We start from the raw sequence: 17,846 nt of genomic DNA on the forward strand, positions 1-17,846 counted from the left end.
GAGCTTGTTTGAAACCAATAACCTCCTGCCCATGACAGGGGACCGGACTCAATGATCTTACAGGTCCCTTTTGGTCCTTTGACTCTATAAGGATTCCTAGATTCTATAAGGAAGCATGAGATTGCTTCAAACTTAACCCTTATGGAAGGGATAATTGTACTTCACTGCTCAATGTATTTAGATATAAAATGGCAAACTAAAGAGGCGCTATGATTAACAGTACCCCGAGCTATGTATCTGCTGTTAGTTTTCTGTAGCTACAGAAAAATGTAACAGTAAGCAGCACAAGCAAAGGAAGAAGAAGCATGGAAAAACCTATTATTTTGTATAGATGTAAACATCAAACTAGGCTATATCAAAAAACTGATACATGGATTAAATGAGTCAAAGATGGTCAGCCCTGAGATGACAAATAATATCTGGAAGTGGTATAACTATTCTGCAAAAGAATATATGAATACATATGAATCATGAGTACTCCCATTTAGCCTCTGATAGACCCAAACCCCCCCCCAAAAACCCCATCAACTAAAGTGAGGTACAGACATGTGTCAAACCAGAAAGTCATCAACCCTTTTCTGAGGAACCATGAGGAATAGTTATCAGATCCTAGACCAGAAATGAATTGCTGATAAATCCCAAACACAAAAATATTACACATCAGCTTAAATCAGTCTATCCATGATTCTATGCTGAGTTGGTCAGATGACTAGGATTTAAATTCTTGTCTTTCTAATTCATATCAGAGGCCAAGGGCATTATACCAGGGACTTGAAGACCAACCCTCTACCTTAGCTGCCAGTGCCAAGTTATGACTTTCTGCCAAGTCACCACTATAAGAACGGTAAGAAAATGGTATGAAAGGTTAAAAAGTTCACACAAACTCCTGCTGTACTTGGACCTCTTTAGTCCTCGTCCAATTTACCTCCAATTCCAATACCCCCATAGACAATTTTACCATGTCAAGACTTCTCAGAAGCCTTTTGCTGGAAAAGAGGATGTGCCTGCTGACAACAACTAACCACCATGTCATTATGATAGCACCTGATGAGGTGAGCTTTTGCTCATAAAAGCTTATACTTCTCTGATTCAGTTAGTCTATAAAGTACATCTCTACCCTACTTTCTAATCACTACATTGTAAACCCTACTATTTAGCAAACAGGTTTTGATCTATTTGTCTTGCCCCTAGTTCTGCTTTTGCCCTGTCAAGGCCAGTCCCCCGTCAGCAGGCACAGACAGGGTATTGGAACAATCCAAATGGCAGATGTGCCTCTGCAGTGTAGAGTGGGGGTCACATTGTAGAGGACTCTCTCCAAACCAGTTTGAATAGAACAATGGCCAGAAGGTTAAGCATCACTGGCTTACGGGTTATAAGCCAGTGGCTCCCAACCTCGGGGCACGACCCAAATCAGGGTCATGGGGGGGTCTGCCCTTCACTCTGCCCCTCCCGCCTGTGGGGCTCTCCTGGCACATGATTCATGCAGCCGTTGCTACTGCTGTCCCCCGTAGTCCCCCGCCCAGGCTCTGCTGGCACCGCCGGGTATCAGTGGGTCGACAGTGAGGGCAGGGGTTGTGACCCGGATTTAGGGTTGCAGCAAAAAAAAGTTGGGAGCCTTAACTGGGTTAAGCAGATAAAACGATGCCACCAAGAATGCTGTAGCTTAGCTGGATGTACATGTCAATAGCAACAGTAAAACTTCATCCTCCTTGTAAATGAGGTGGAATCTACACACATCAAAAATTCATTAAAATGATACAATTTTAACAATTTACTATTTACTCTTTCTATGCTCCACTGAAGATCATTATCTTTCAAGCCATTCTTTAAAACTGACCACAGCAAAGGTCAGTTTTAAGACTAGTTTTACCAGGGGGCTGGAAGACTGGGTTGCTCTAATCTATTTAATCTTTCCTAGCAGTGCTATAAGCTGTTTGAGAACAACCACAGTTGAGCATATGTACTGATGGCATTAATTTATTAATATCAATACTGGCATTCTTTTATTTATTTTTAAGTATGAAAAGCAGCAATGCAAAGCAGTAGGTAAGCTATTTTCTAGGGAAATTTTTTTCCCCATCTGCTCCCATATATGAAGAGCTAAGTTTTTGGGGCATAAGGCAACACCATCCAAACAATCTTTTCTAACAAGTATTCTGTATTGCTGGTGCTAGCATCATTGCAAATTAAATTTGACCGTTTACAGAAATGTAATTTGACTACTCCATTTTATGTTCTATTTGCTTTTTACATTTCATTCCATTTAGATGAAGCTTATAGTGATTGGCTTAATGTGTTTAAAGACTAGTGACACTTTGGGTTATCATACAATTATTTACAAGTTGTGTTACCTACAATCCCCAATCATAGACTAGGACCCCATGGCACTAACTGCTTTACAAGCAAAATTAAAAAAAAACTAGTGTCTACCCTAGAGTTTGCTTGAAATAGCGCTGTAAAGATGATGTTTAAATAGAAACAGATTTACTTCCATTATTGAGAATAAGTTCACTGAGGTTGCACAAGAATTTTCTTACCAAAAGACTCTTTTCTGCAGTTTCTCAAATTTCTTAAGACTTTCATTTTTCAGGATAATTTCTCTAGCTTTGGTCTATTTTAGAGAGTAAGACAGTTTTGGGGAAAAACTGTTGCGGGGGGGGGGGGAGGAGAACATGCATAACACAATTTATACCCCTCTTCCTTATTTTTCCCCCATTACATTTACAGCATACTGAACAAGCGCAGCTCTTCATTAGCTGAAGTAGAAAGACTGAATTGGCATGCAGATATTCCATACAGAGGAAAGTTGCTTTTCAGCATCTTGATGAAAATCCATTTTGATTTTACAGTTTTGATTTAAAAATCAGTAGCTACATAGTAACAAACCTTCTCAAAATGTATTCTCCTGGTTATATAAAAGGAAAGAGCTGAAGTGAATGATGTGTAAGCTTGTACCACTTTGGATTGTGTTGAATAATGTGGCAATTCCCACTTTACATAAGTAGGTACTGAATTAAACAAGACTCCACATGGAGTTCTTGCCAGATGCCAAGTCACAGTTTCTCTCTCATATGCAGGACAGAACTTTCACAGTTTCAGTGTTCCCACCCCCCATTTAACCCCCCCCCCAATATTTCTTCCAAGTCATTACTTTTGTCATAAGACAAGTTGTTATGCTTCTTATGAATATGCATTTGAAGGTTTTATAAAAGCACCTATGTACTGTGACAAAGAGCAACACTCAAGCACAGAGGTTCTTGCAATATGATAGATACCAAGGACATCTGCTTTTTCTCTCCCCCTCAAATGCTCAGACGTCAACTGTCTGAATTGGTCTACTCCCTCTTTAGAGAGGGGGAAATGTCAGCCTAGGAACCCTTTTTCTATAACTTGAACTGACATTTCCCAATAAAGGATATGTAGCTACTAGTAAGGGCTACAGACACTGGTAAGGTCGGTCTTAAAGAGAAATTCCATCTCATTATTTTCAACCATTCTTGTCATAGCTGCAAAGATATTGGGAGAAAACAACAAACAACTTAATTGATCACTAGACCGCAGCCAATGCTGCATTCAATACTACCAAACTGTCAGTCCAGAATAAGACAGACAGACACTGCTACCTCAGCTGGTAGGAAAGCTAGTTCCTCTAAATTTCAGTCTTAACAGTTGTCTTTACTGCTTCTGATACAGGCGACTATAAAGTGTTTTCTCTCTCATATGTACACTAACACACTCTTGCATAGCCTCTACGAAATGTCTATGAAATCTATGAAATCTTCCCAACCACCCTTTTTCAAGCAAAGCACAGCATGGTGCTGTCCTAATAACAAATACTGAAGGATCTGTTAAGTACCAAAGCAACTACTGTGGGGAAGCTGGCAGCATACCTTGAAGTACACAGTCCGTACTCTGGCAAGCTAGGTAGCCCCACAGAGCTGCCATCTCCAAGGACAGGTGCTGTCAGGACTTGACTTTGTCATGTTGTTCAAGCAATTGAGCTTTACTTTAAAGATGATGGGCTGTTCAGTCCTGGAAAGTATGGAAATACTGAAAATTTGTCTAGTAGGCAGAACTGTGTTGCTCAAGGTGTTGTCTATTTTTTTTTTTTTAGAGGGGAGGGCAGATTTGGATCCAAATTAATAAAAATAATGAAATGAATGAAAATCCAGGGGCAAGAGTGGCTTCTTCAACAATCAGACTTTGTACAGACCACCACAAAAATACAAAAGTTCTATGTATTCTGATAAAAATGCACTTGATCATGCTGGATGTCTCCAGCTTGACAGATTAACTGGTAGGTGAACAAAAGATCTAATGCAGAATCTCAAGATCTGGAACTTGATTCTTCATGGCTTCACACTTAAAGGCCTTCTGAATGACTGTGGTGTAATTCTGAGAAGCTTCCATCTTGGATCTGACATTTCACCCAACATGTGACAAATTTCATGACAACTTCAATCATGGCCCTTTAGAATCAGAAAATTAGGGTTGGAAGGGTCCTCAGGAGGTCATCTAGTCCAACTCCCTGCTCAAAGCAGGACCATTCCCAACCAGATCATCCCAGCCAAAGCTTTGTCTAGCTGGATCTTAAAAACATCCAAGGATGGAGCTTCCACCACCTCTCTGGGTAACCTGTTCCAGTGTTTTACTACCCTCCTAGGGAGAAAATTCTTCCTAATATCTAACCTAGACTTGCCTTGCTGCAACTTGAGACCGTTTCTCCTTGTTCTGTCATCTGCTACCACTGAGAACAGTCCAGCTCTATCCTCTCTGGAATCACCCTCCAGGTAGTTGAAGGCTGTTATTAAATCCCCTCTCAGTCTCCTCTTCTCTAGACTAAATAAGCCCAGTTCCCTCAGTCTGTCTTCAGAAGTTGTCCCCCAGCCCCTCACTATTTCCGTTGCCCTCCACTGGACTCTCTCCAATTTGTCCACATCCTTTCTGTAGTTGGTGGTTCAAAACTGAACACAGTACTGCACTAATCTAGTCTCTTTTTATGACCAGGTTACAAAACACCTGGATGCAGTAGTAGGGGTAGATATCATTTACTTAGACTTCAGGAAGGCCTTCAATACGGTATCCCACCCCATACTGGTGAGCAAATTAAGAGGCTGTGACTTGGATGACTACACAGTCTGGTGGGTGGTAAACTGGCTGGAGGGTCATACCCAGAGACTGGTGGTGGATGGGTCGGTATCAACCTGGAAGGACGTGGGCAGTGGGGTCCCACAGGGCTCAGTCCTTGGACCGATATTCTTCCATGTCTTCATCGGTGACTTGGACGAGGGGGTGAAGTGTACTCTGTCCAAGTTTGTGGATGATACAAAACTGTGGGGAGAAGTGGACACACCGGAGGGCAGGGAACAACTATAGGCAGACTCGGACAGGTTGGACAAATGGGCAGAAAACAATAGAATGCAATTTAACAAGAAGAAATGCAAAGTGCTGCACCTAGGGAGGAAAAATGTCCAGCACACCTACTGCCTAGGAAATGACCTGCTCAGTAGCACAGAAGTGGAAAGGGATCTTGGAGTCCTAGCAGACTCCAAGATGAACATGAGTCATCAGTGTGACGAAGTCATCAGCAAGCTAACTGCACTTTATCGTGCATCAGCAGATGCATGACAAACAGAACCAAGGAGGTGATACTTCCCCTCTATCAGGCACCAGTCAGACCGCAGTTGGAATACTGTGTGCAGTTTTGGGTGCCACACTTCAAGAGGGATGTGGATAACCTAGAGAGGGTCCAAAGAAGGGCCACTCGTATGGTTAAGGGCTTGCAGGCCAAGCCCTACAAGGCGAGACTAGGGCACCTGGACCTCTTCAGCCTCTGCAAGAGAAGGTTTAGAGGCGACCTTGTGGCTGCCTATAAGTTCATCATGAGGGCGCAGAAGGGAACTGGTGAGGCTCTACTCTACCAAGGCACCCCTGGGGGTCACAAGAAATAATGGCCATAAGGTAGCAGGGAGCAGATTTAGACTGGACATTAGGAAGAACTTCTTCACAGTTCGAGTGGCCAAGGTCTGAAACGGGCTCCCAAGGGAGGTAGTGCTCTCCCCTACCCTGGGGGTCTTTAAGAGGAGGTTAGATAGGCATCTGGCTGGGGTCATCTGAACCCAGCACACTTTCCTGCCTATGCAGGGGGTCGGACTCGATGATTTATTGAGGTCCCTTCCACCCCTAACATCTATGAATCTATGTGGCTTCACCAGTGCTGAATAGAGGAGAATAATTACTTCCCTCGTCCTGCCGGCAACACTCCTACTAATGCAGCCCAGTATGCTGTTAGCCTTTTTTGGCAACAAGGGCACACTGTTGGTTTGTATTCGGTTTATTGTCCACTGCAACCCCCAGTTTGCAACTGTCATTTTGTTCCAAGCGCTGACTAGAATGCTTATACCTGTCCATAAGAGAAATGGTGCAACAACTTTTTTATCTTTCAAGCCTCTGGTTATTTTTTCATATAGAAGCAGGAGAAGAGAAAAACAAAACTGAAATCTAACTATAAATTTTCAACAGGCTGAGAAGCAAGGAAAAACTAAAGTCTTCCAATACAACAGGCACTAGAGAGCTGAAAATAAACTCTTGAGTACAGGCAAACTTCTTAAATTGTAACAACACTTAATTTTACTGTCATTTAAAACAGCAGAGGCACAAAAAGGATACTTGGAGGCTAGAGAGTATCCTTTATATGTAGAGTGTACCAATTAGGCACCATGGGAGCGCCAAGTAGTTACACAGCTAGAATACTGTTGAAGGCAATCCAATGGAGTCCTTTCCATGACAAGTCGAAGAGGGGACTACTGCTCACACCACAATACTTCTCAGTTCAATTACATGAAAACTGAACCACAGTTATCTTAAAATTCAGAAGTGGCTTTAAAATACACAATTCTGTTTTTCAAAATTTCTAGTTTGAAGAATTATATGTATGCTGAGCCATTCAGGTAACTAGACTTTTCATGTACTTATTTTAAAATATTTTTATGAGTTATTTATAACTAAAATACAGTTTGAACAGCTGTAGAAAGGAAAGCCTAAACAATTTTCAGACTAACCATTTATTTGGAAAACTTTAGGCAAGAATTAATTTTTAGGGCTAAGTGTTTACAACTTGAAAAGACAAGGAAGTGATAAAACTGCTGATGAACTCAGCTTTATTGACACTGGGGGGTGCCACTATACTGTACTAATTAGGAGATATAGGATCACCATACTACAAAACTTATCTTCTTTCTGAGAGCTGACAACTCTAATGACAGCATAAGCCAAAACAAAGATGCCTTAAGAAGGTAGTAAGAAAAAAACATGACAGATTAGAATATACCAATTCTACCAGTTCTTTTCCAAATAATACTTTTATGGAAGAATAAAATAGTGCATCTGTCATCCATTCAAATGGCTTCAACTCGCTGTTTCAAAAGTCTTTTCTCTTATTGGAGAAACATTATTATTAAAAACTCAAATAAAGTCATACTGGTCAGAAAACAATTCTTTTATAAATTCAAACTGACAAACAATTTGCAAATAACTCGCAAGCGAAAAAGATCAAATTCTTAGAAATGGATCAATCATAAAAAAACTATTTCACTGTCTGAAATATTGCAAAAATTAAGAAAAAATAAATAGACACTAATTGCTACTGATTTATTTATAGCATAATAATGACATATTGAAATATATTGCTGACAACATTTAGTTTAACTGTCAGATAAAAAGCTATTAAACTGAGACTTGGGGTTGAGAACATACCAGCAACAGAGTAAAACCTTTGTAGAACATTGCAGTTCTCCCCAAAACAAGTATTACAAATCTGTAAAACGTAGAATTTAATAGGAACTTTAAAAAGTACAGAAATCCATGGTTATGGCAATCCTAACAATATCATTTCAATTCTAGAATGGCTCCATGCAACAACCATGACAACTGTTATGGCATAATATCTGTAGCCCTAGATTAAGTTAACCAACACTCAAAAGACATTACCTTTTTTTTTCTTTTTCTTTTATTTCTGATGTTGCTCAAGAATACAGTTAAGGTTGTTTAGGTTCTCTGGCTGTACATTCCCATACTTCCATGTATTTGGGTTACTACAAGTTTAACTTTAATTTTGAATTTCCCATATATGTAATACAAGATTTTGGGATGCTTTCCTGTTGTGTTTTATCTTAAAATGTTTATACCAAAACATGGAAATTGCCCTAATGAATCAAGCCTATTGCCCAATCTAATAACCTGTCAGCACAAGATGGTGCCGGGGAGATTGCAAGAATCCAACAGTAGACAGGTGTGGTAAACAGGATGAGACATTTACTGCTAGACTGGTTTCAAGCCCAGGAGCCCAAGGTCTTTTTACTCTTCCAAACATAAATGCATTGTATTGTTACTTTAACTCAATATATTCTTGTTATCCTTATAAACATCTAATCTCTCTGATTCTTACCAAATTGTTGGCCTCAATTTCATCTTGCCACAGTCTGTGCTGGATAAAAAAAATTATTTTGTTATATGAATTTAAAATCTTCTATCTTCCATTTTCACTGACTGTTCCTTTGATCTTGTTCTGTGACATGAACCAACTTCTCTGCCATTCATTATTTTAAATATTTTTATTATTTTGCCCTCTTCTACACCTAAAGCAAATGAAAAGCAGTTCCAAATCCTTACATCTTTTCAAAAAGTTATTTCTGCAGTATCCTTTTTCGAGATAACTAGCTTTACGCTGTATACACTGTATGCTAGGTAAGACCACCCCACAGATTTATAGGGCACTATAACATTTTACGCTCCATTCTTTATATGTCCTACAACACTCTTGCTTGCTTTTGGACCTATCTACACACTGAGCAAAGGCTTTCATTAAGCTATATACAATGATCCCCAGGCCCCTTTCCCTGAACCGATGAGTATATTCTAAAGTAAATCAAGTTTTTGCCAGGAATAACCCATTTTTAAAAAAAAACATTTTGCACATGAATGCAAAAAGAAGAAATCTAAGAAAAACACTAGTATGTGATGCAATCTGCAGATCTCTAATATCAATGTAAAATATTTTCTTTACTTTAAGTTTCAAGGCCAAAATCACCAGGCAATCTCGTTGTTTCAATTCAGCTGCTGATTCCTGTAGTTCTCTGCATGGATTCAGTTCCATTTTTTTTTAAATCTTGTATACTGATCGAGTGTGAACTGAAACGGGTAGTTCTTTCTCCTTCAGAAAATATTCATGGAGAATTGCCCTCTTTCAAAATGGTTACTACTGCTCTCAAAGGAACTGAGGACACAACCACTCAACAAAGATGTGCTTTTAGACTATTTCAATCAGATTCAGGGTGGTTTGGCTTCAAAGAAAATGGTCTCATCAATCTAAAAGCAAGTTTTTGCTAATGGCTGCCCTATGGCACTACTTAGATTCAGAACAATAAAGATGGCAACCATCTTGAAAATGGGAAATTCTTTCTTGAATTCTGCATGAGAACATTTTTAATCTCATGTAAAAAAAACACTTTTCTGTTAAGGCAGCATAAGGTATCAGTGTCGTTTTTAATCATCTAGGAAGTCTAAAGGGTTACTGTTATCATTCAGGGGAAAAATGGCCTGACAAGTGCTATACTTCTTTAAAAATCCATTTTAAAGTTAATTTCAACTAAAACTAATGTATTTACATGTAAATTCTCAGAAAAAAAATGTTCTTTGTTTCAAAAGCAACTGCTTTAGCTTTGGAGGGGTTACACTGTAATCTTCATAGGTAAGAAAAGTTGATCCCTTGAAGGCAAAACTCAACTTTAATTATAGATCCATGACTGATGCTTGCATAACATCAAAGCATCTTTCAAGATAAGCAAGTTTTTTCATGAATCAAAATGTACAATAGTTTCTGTGCAAAGGGAAGATTTACAAGCAGAAATTGTTAATGTTTATGCAAACACAAGGCCTATTTTGTAAACAACATATTTATGCCTTTAGGAATACATAAAGTTAACATAAGGAAGTGCATCTACTATATAAGTAGCGCATCTGTGCCACTGTTTGTTTATAAACAACTAATGCTTAATACAACAATGCTCCATGATGCAGTCGGCTGCACCAGCAGGCAGGGCTCCAGAGTTAACTTCCTAATGTTTCAGCCAGTGGGTTGCAAGTGCCTTAGTGTCAAATCAAGTGCCCACACAAAAGGTCAAGGAGTTGGGGGGGGGAAGGGGGGAGGAGGAAGGGAATTAGGGTTATCTTTAAAAACTTACTCAGAACCAGAGGGGAAAAGATGGTATAAGATGTGGGCCCACAACATGACTATTACTCTATTATCCTAGACTCTGTCATGAAGAACAGATGAACTCTCCAAAAGTGGCTGCCTACCAGATACTGTTATAGGTTAGGGACAGAAATTACACATAAATGGGTATAAGTGATCGGAAACTGGCTCAAATTTGTAACGCAACAGATGTAGTAATGCCAACCCGTCGCAAAACCATTGTGAGGCTCGGGATTTCAAAGTCAAATTAACTCCAATTCACGATCTCCTGATCCAACACTCAGATCTCTGGATTTTCCCAGCTGGTAAGTGAAGAGGGAAAGGGGCGGGGGGGGGAGATGGAGGCCTGCATGGGGGGGTGGAGAGTCAGGCAGGAGCAGGGGCTGGCCAGCCTGCTGTTGTCCTGCACTCAGATCTGGGGGCACATGCCCACTGGTAAAAGCCCGGCACAGCCCCCCAACCTGCAGGCCTCCTGGGGGGCGTGCAGGAGCAAGACCCGCACCTGCCCCTCCCCCCTGCACCCACTGACAGTTCCCTCTGCAGTTGGTGCCAGCTGCTCCTGGGGCCACTGCAGCAGGGGCTGGAGTGAGTGCGGACAAGCTACACCACGGCCCATGCCGCCCAGGGCTCCACTTGTCCACACTCACCCCAGCCCCTGCTGCAGCGGCCCCGGGAACAGCCAGCGCCAACTGCAGAGGAGCAGCTGATACCAGCTGCCTGCACCAGGGCACGGTGCAGCCCAGAAGCAGAGGTGAGTGCGGACAAGCAGAGCCCAGGCGCTGGGGGGGGGGGGGGTGTAGGCAAAGCACAGTGCAGCCCAATGGCTGCAGGCAGCTGGCACTGGCTGCTCCTGGGGCTGCTGCAGCAGGGGCTGGGGTGAGTGGGGCCCTGGCCCCACAGCCCCTTCCCCTCCCCACACAGATTTACCTGCTTGGGCCGGGGGTGGGGGGGGGCACACCTATGCTGATGGCATAAGAGCAAATTTACCTCACATATAACAAATTATGGGTCTAAAAACGCTCATTGCATAAGAGCAAATTTGCATATACAGAACCCACATAAATCGAGGGATACCTGTATTAGCACATTGTGTGTTATGCATCTAGTCCACATTTACTTCAAAATAAACCTTTTGTGTATCCACACCCATACTATAATCCAAGGGATCTTTGACTAAGTCTACTACTGCTTGTTTACAGATGTTTCCAAGCGCTGTTTACAGATCATTTTAACATACTGTTTCTACAGTGCATACTATGTTTATGGCAGTCTGCAAGACTGTTATAATTCTCCATGTACATAATCTAATTACTAAAGGGGAATCTTAAATTTGTGCTCCCCCGCCCCCCAGTCATTGCAGCTGGGCAAGCAGCAGAGGGGAGGGAGCAGGGTAGTTAACTGGCCTGACCCCTGCCCCTTGCTGCCTGCCCCCCCTACCATTTACCCTCCCTGCTGCCTGCATATCCCATGCCTGTCCCCCCTACTTGGCCCCCTCCAGTGCCTTCACTGCTCCCCTCCCCCACTACAGCTCCAGCTCTGCTGAAGCCCCACTTGGGCCAGGAAGCACAGAGTTCATGCTGGATCCAGCTCCTGCCTGGCCATGCAGCAGCAGTTACGAGGGCAGCAGCTCCAGCCCCAGCCCTAGCTCCTTGACTGGGCAGGGACTGGAACCAGCATGTACTCTGTGCTCTTGGCTCCAGGCTCATGTGGGGCCCCATCTGGAGCTTAAGCTGCAATAAGAAAGTAAGCGGTGCAGGGGGAAGAGGGGCAGGGAACAGAGGCCAGGTGGTAGCAGGGAGTAGGGATAGTGGGGAGGGGGAGGAACAGAAGCTGCAGGGGACAGGCAGGGGTAGCAGCCACAGCTCCAACCCCAACCTTGACCTTGGGTTCAGTGTCAGAGCTGCTGCCCTCTACCCCGCTTTTACTCCAATAACATATGGGGCTTTTCCCCCCTCCCCATGTTGATTAGGGGAAAAACCTTATCTTGCATTTGAGTAAATATTGTAACCAATAGACCCACCATAATCCGTATAAAAAAAAAAGGGATTTTATTAAAATACCATTTGGAACTTATGTGGCATATATTAGCTGGATATACTTTTTTAAACAAAGAAACAGCCCCACATGCTGACATTAAATGTAATAGAACAATAGCTCTGTTGGAGATCACAGAGTCCACCCTTATGACTACAGGGTATAGTCCTCTAATAAGAACAAATCAGATATTAAACTGATACTGCACTTTACACTAGCTGCAAGGCCAAGAGATGCCACTATTGACCTGAAGTACACATTTTTAAATCCCAGAAATTGATAGTTCAGTAAGGAGATAAAACTGCTACTACGGGTGCATTTAAGAATGGTTAATATGCTAAGATCTGATCAAAATGCAATACTGAACAACTCTAAGAAGGGAATAAAAAGCTATTATAGAGTTTAGCTCAAACAATTTTATTAACTCAAATTGATTAAGAATGTTGCCACGATGACAAAAAGTACTATATGTAGTCATAACTTATTTAGCATTTTATCTTAATCCATAATCAATACCAAACCTGGAAAGTCTAGGGGAAGGAAGGGAGGGGGAGAATCAGAAACATGCCCTAAAGTACTTATCCTAGAGGCCAGGATTTCTTAGGATGATATCTTTTAGTATACCAACTCTATCACAACTCTGAAGTTGGTCGAATAAAGGAAGATATCACCCTAAAAAATCCTTGCCTCTCACATAATGTTAGGATCACCACAGCTACAATATCACTCTTACCCCATCTAAAATATCCTGCCACAGAAAATGATACTGTTTCTTCCCATTTACTAAATAAATAATCCTCTTAAAAATTATTCTACAAGACTGAACAACAAGAATTTATATAACTGGTTTGGCCCCATCATTGTGATGGACAGTGATGTTTTATATTAACACAATACAGTAATCCATCTTGGAATAGGTCACATAATTTATGGTTTCCCATCTGGCATTTCAAGATATCCTAATTCAAGTTCCTTGTGCCCCTAACATGGAGAAATATTTAAATTACTCTTCTGCATCACAACACTCAGAAAAACACAAGGATGAGAACCATATGCATTTGTTAAACAACAGTTGAAGCACTTTCCTCCTTCAGCCCTGAATCTTGTTAACATCATTATAGCTATATTTTACAATAGTAGCAAAAAGAAGAACATTACTACAGAATTAAACAACAATTGCTATACTTAATGTTATTTAAAAATCAAAGTGTTACCTAAGGCAATTACCTTGCAGCCTTTTAATATCTACAGGGAAAAGCCTAAGGGAAAATAATTGACTTTGCTAATTTTACCCTTGGCAATTATAAAATAGCTCTGCATTTCATTATGACTGCAGAATTTCACATCTAATTGTCAGCCCCGAGAGAAGCAGAGAGAGAAAGGCATCACACACAAGCTTAGACAAGAGTCTAAAAACACAATAAAACTACTTTGGTAGTAATGGTTTTAAGTTAAGCTACAATACTTAAGTTTAAACTACAATGTATACTATTGTAAATTACTGAAACGGTAATGCAGGCCTAGACAGAGACTTACCCTATTATGGTCAGTCCTGTTTATAATATACTATATTTACCCAAATCTAAGATGACTTTGAATATAAGATGTTCCTCCAATAATTAGATTCTACATATGAAAAATTGGAAAATTATATGTTTGTTATAACTTTCCATGTACAGAAACCAATTACTGGAGAATTGTCTTAAATTTGTTGTCCCCCCCTCACTGCAGCAGGGAAAGCAGCAGCAAGGGGCAAGTGGCTGGGGGGGCAGGGGCAGGCAATCTATTCCCCTGTCCCTTATCTGCATGCCCTCTCCCATAGCACCTGTCCCACCTGCCACTTGCCCAGACCTAGAGATGCTCCTGACACTCAGCCCTGCACTGCAAGGAGCAGCTGTGAACAGTTCCTTGGCAGGGAACAAACGGCAGAGGTGCTCAGGTTCCCTTTTCCAGTCCCTACTTCCAGTCATCAGTGGAGACTGGCAGCAAAGGGGAGGGGGCGATCAGGGAGTAGAGCCTGGAAGGAAGAACCTGAGTACCACCAGTACTACCCTGGCCAAGTCAGGCTCCCTGCACAGCTACTCCCTGCAGCGTGGCACAGTAGCAGGTCAGGAGCAGCTCTGGGGTTCCCTCTGCACCCAGATCAGCTGGGGACACCACCGCTCCCCAATGCTCCCAGCTAGAGTGGTCCCACACTCTACTCTGAGATGAGGCTTTGTTTTTCCTATATTGAATGGGGGGAGGGAGGAACCATGTCTGCAATCAAGTAAATACAGCATTCCATGTTTTTCAATTGGCCAATTTTCAATAAGCCAATCTTCTTAGCTGCCAAATGTCATCAAAGAATAGTACCTCATTTTTACTTTTCCTTTTAAAGAAAACATTACGAAGAAAAAAAGTCATGATGCATAGATTTGAAAATTCATCATTTATAAAAGAATGTGTTTAAACAAAGGATATGTTTAAATAACTGCACCTGTCAAATGATTTCTATAGCTCTTATTTCAATTTTTTAAACTTTTTTAGTAGGATTGGGGGTAGTAAATCCATCAGTTTTCATAATGGCATCCCACTTATTGCACATAGAAGCTATGAAATTATTTAGATGTCAGAAAAAAAATAAAAAAGTCTTAAAATGTTTTGGCAGAATTTTTAGACATCCAGTATAGCAACTGCTTGAAAAAGCAAGCATTATTTTGGTACTTATGCTTCCTTTTACTGCAGCTTGCTTCCTGGCAAGCCTTAAAAAGATTATGCTTGGGTGCTGGAATACTTAACATTTTGCTAAACTTGAGTAGTACATGCAGTATGTTTTCACACACACACACACACACACACACACACACACACACACCCCCTCTCTTTCCCTCTCCAAGTTATAACCCTAAACCATCTTGGATTTTATTCCCATTTTTCTGCATTGAAGGTTACCATATTTAGACTCTCCTGAAATGTCAAAGTATTAATCCTTAATGGATAAAAACCAGTATAAATCACATTTTGCATTAAATCAGCAACCATTCTATTTTGATCAAACATAATATTTAAAATAAAACTGCTTTAATATTTGATGTTTCTGCAGTATTATTGAAGTGAATGACTGCTGAATCAGTGCGCCTTATGCTCAACCTCAACTCTGCAAGTATCACACTTTTCAGAAAGACAGTCACAGTGATCCTCAAGGTACCACATGCATTCAGACACCAGGACAATGGGTACACCATAAAAAGCAAACACAATAGGATCACAAGACTCAGAAACAGTGACTATAATTATAAAATATTTATATTTTAAAAAATATTTTTGATATATATAGATCTATCTATCCATATATGAAGTACCATATTAGACACAACAGCTTATTCACAATGACAAATGTTTCCTATTTTCTAAACTTTCAAATAGTTGCACTAAGCAATATGGCTTCAGCAGTTCTTTGAAACAGTTTAGGTTTAAAGGACAAGACAATGGCCAAGAATATCCAGATGCCTAACAAAATACTCTAAGATCAAAAGGTATGCACACCAAATGGGGAAAACCCTACAGAACCCCTAAATGTAAGACAAACAAAAACCCTTCTTTCTCCTACAAAGTCATGATGTCAAACTAAATAATGCACCAAACATGTCTTGAGCTGCAGTTGGCACAGTGCCAGAGATGTGCTGTACTCCAACATCTCTTTAGGATGCAGCAGTACACAATTTAAATTCACCAGCCTGTCCTTTCATCCATTACTATCTATGGCAATGCTGCTACAGAACACATACTAAAGCATTAATAGTGATAGCGTTTCTGTAATACTGTGGTAGACAGACTTAGAGCAACATCCAGCTGTCAATCCAGCTGTACATACAATATAACTGTGCCAGTTTTTTTCTGTAAAAGGATTTCTCAGTTCTGCCTTATCCATTCAGTAGTTAACTGGCATCTGCAGCTGTTACCTGCTATAGTGATAGAAACTTATTTTTTTACCTTGGTATTATGCAACTGAGCAAGGCTTGTGCAAGCATTTGCTAGAAGGAAGTCTCCACTCAGGACAGCCATTTTATTTCCAAACTGCATGTCCTTCATTGGTCCATCACAGGACTTCAGCTCACCAATGTTTACTATCCCACGATGCACAAGAAAAGCAGTATGGATCAGCTCTGTAATCTCTGCCAGACTTCTTTGACTTAAAGGAAACAAAGAGCAAGAATTACTTCTGGATACATGCATATGATTGTAAGCCATGTTCTTTAAACACACCATACTAAATGCAGATTTTTTGCATGCTGTTTTACAATTCTTCAACTATAGAAGAATTATTTCTTCATTAATCTTAAAAAAAAAAAAAAGAGAGAATCACAGCTCACAACTGGTAATGTCCTCTTCCTAAGGCACTTTTTGCTTTTTGGAGGAAGTGGAAGGACAATGATATAACAGATATAAGAACAAAATGTTCAATTCTGTAGGCCAACATAAAGGGTGAAGGAATGCTGAGTAGAGATAGATCACATCATTAAGTCAAGCCACAGAAGGGAAAGAATTACACTTCCTTGCCAAACCTTTCCCCAGTAAGCCATCTCAGAGCCACTGTGGCAACTGCCTCCCTTTCGAAAGGAGCTTACCTGACCTCCCAAGTTGAAGTATGAAAAAAAGAAAAAGGGCATCTTTGCTTCCCCCATCCCCCTTCTTAAAATGGTCATGTTCAGCAGTTAATCTGATTTCAAGACAACAGATACCTGATCTTAGACTAGTACCATGACATGTCAGGCAGTCACAATAACTGAATAGAAGCAAAAGGGAGAGGAAGAGGAAAATGATCCATTCAAATAGGAGAGCATTCAATCACTCTGTTAATTCCACATAATTTGCAATTCATGAAATTGGTACATTTAGGCTCTAATCTTACAAATTCTTAAGCACATTCATAACTATACTCATTACAGTAGTTCCATTGATGCCAACAAATCTACTTACATGAGCAAAGTTCTGTGCATCTTTAAGCATCTACAGGATTGAGGCTTTTGATAGCAAACTTAATTGTCACCTTGTAGAAAGCTCTGTTAGCCAAGGAACAAGACTCAGAATGGATTTTTCTGTAGATTAATTATCGCATCCACTCACATACACCTAGTGATCCATGTTCAGGTTAGATTTCTGCCACTGCATGACAGCAGACAAGAAAGCAGAGTGATGGCTATGGGAGACAGGGGAGTGGGGAAGGGAACAGAGGTTTCCATCATGTTTATTTCATCATCACAGACAAAAATTATTCAGACAAATAAATTTAGAATTTGGCATAATATTATTCCTGATTTTGCTTCAAATGCGGGGGGGGGGGGGGAGGGGGGAAATCACCTCTGATAGACAGAAGGGGGGAGATCATTAGCCATTCAGGCAACAAAATTCAAGCATATTATTGTTTTTCAGAGACAAGAGAGAAAGCCCATCTGCATACAACCTTCGCTAGCAACAAGGTTCTGTATCTATTCTTGCCTTGGGTCTAATAAAGGGTTAACAAAATTTCAAGCTCTGAGAAAAAGACTAACAAGACATCCCGATGCTCCTGCTGTCATTG

General features: G+C 40.8%; 1 protein-coding gene across 3 annotated transcripts in view; it reads right to left on the minus strand.

Moving 5' to 3' along the window:
- The window catches only part of PDSS2 (decaprenyl diphosphate synthase subunit 2), a 212,482-nt gene that overhangs the window by 56,689 nt on the left and 137,947 nt on the right, over positions 1-17,846 (minus strand). For all 3 annotated transcript variants that reach the window (XM_019499909.2, XM_019499908.2, XM_019499910.2), the window contains exon 3: positions 16,259-16,457. In XM_019499909.2, coding sequence (XP_019355454.1) covers positions 16,259-16,457 — 199 coding nt within the window. The remainder of the gene's footprint in view (positions 1-16,258; positions 16,458-17,846) is intronic.

Source organism: Alligator mississippiensis, chromosome 1 (genome assembly GCF_030867095.1).
Source record: "Alligator mississippiensis isolate rAllMis1 chromosome 1, rAllMis1, whole genome shotgun sequence".
Taxonomy (NCBI): domain Eukaryota; kingdom Metazoa; phylum Chordata; order Crocodylia; family Alligatoridae; genus Alligator; species Alligator mississippiensis.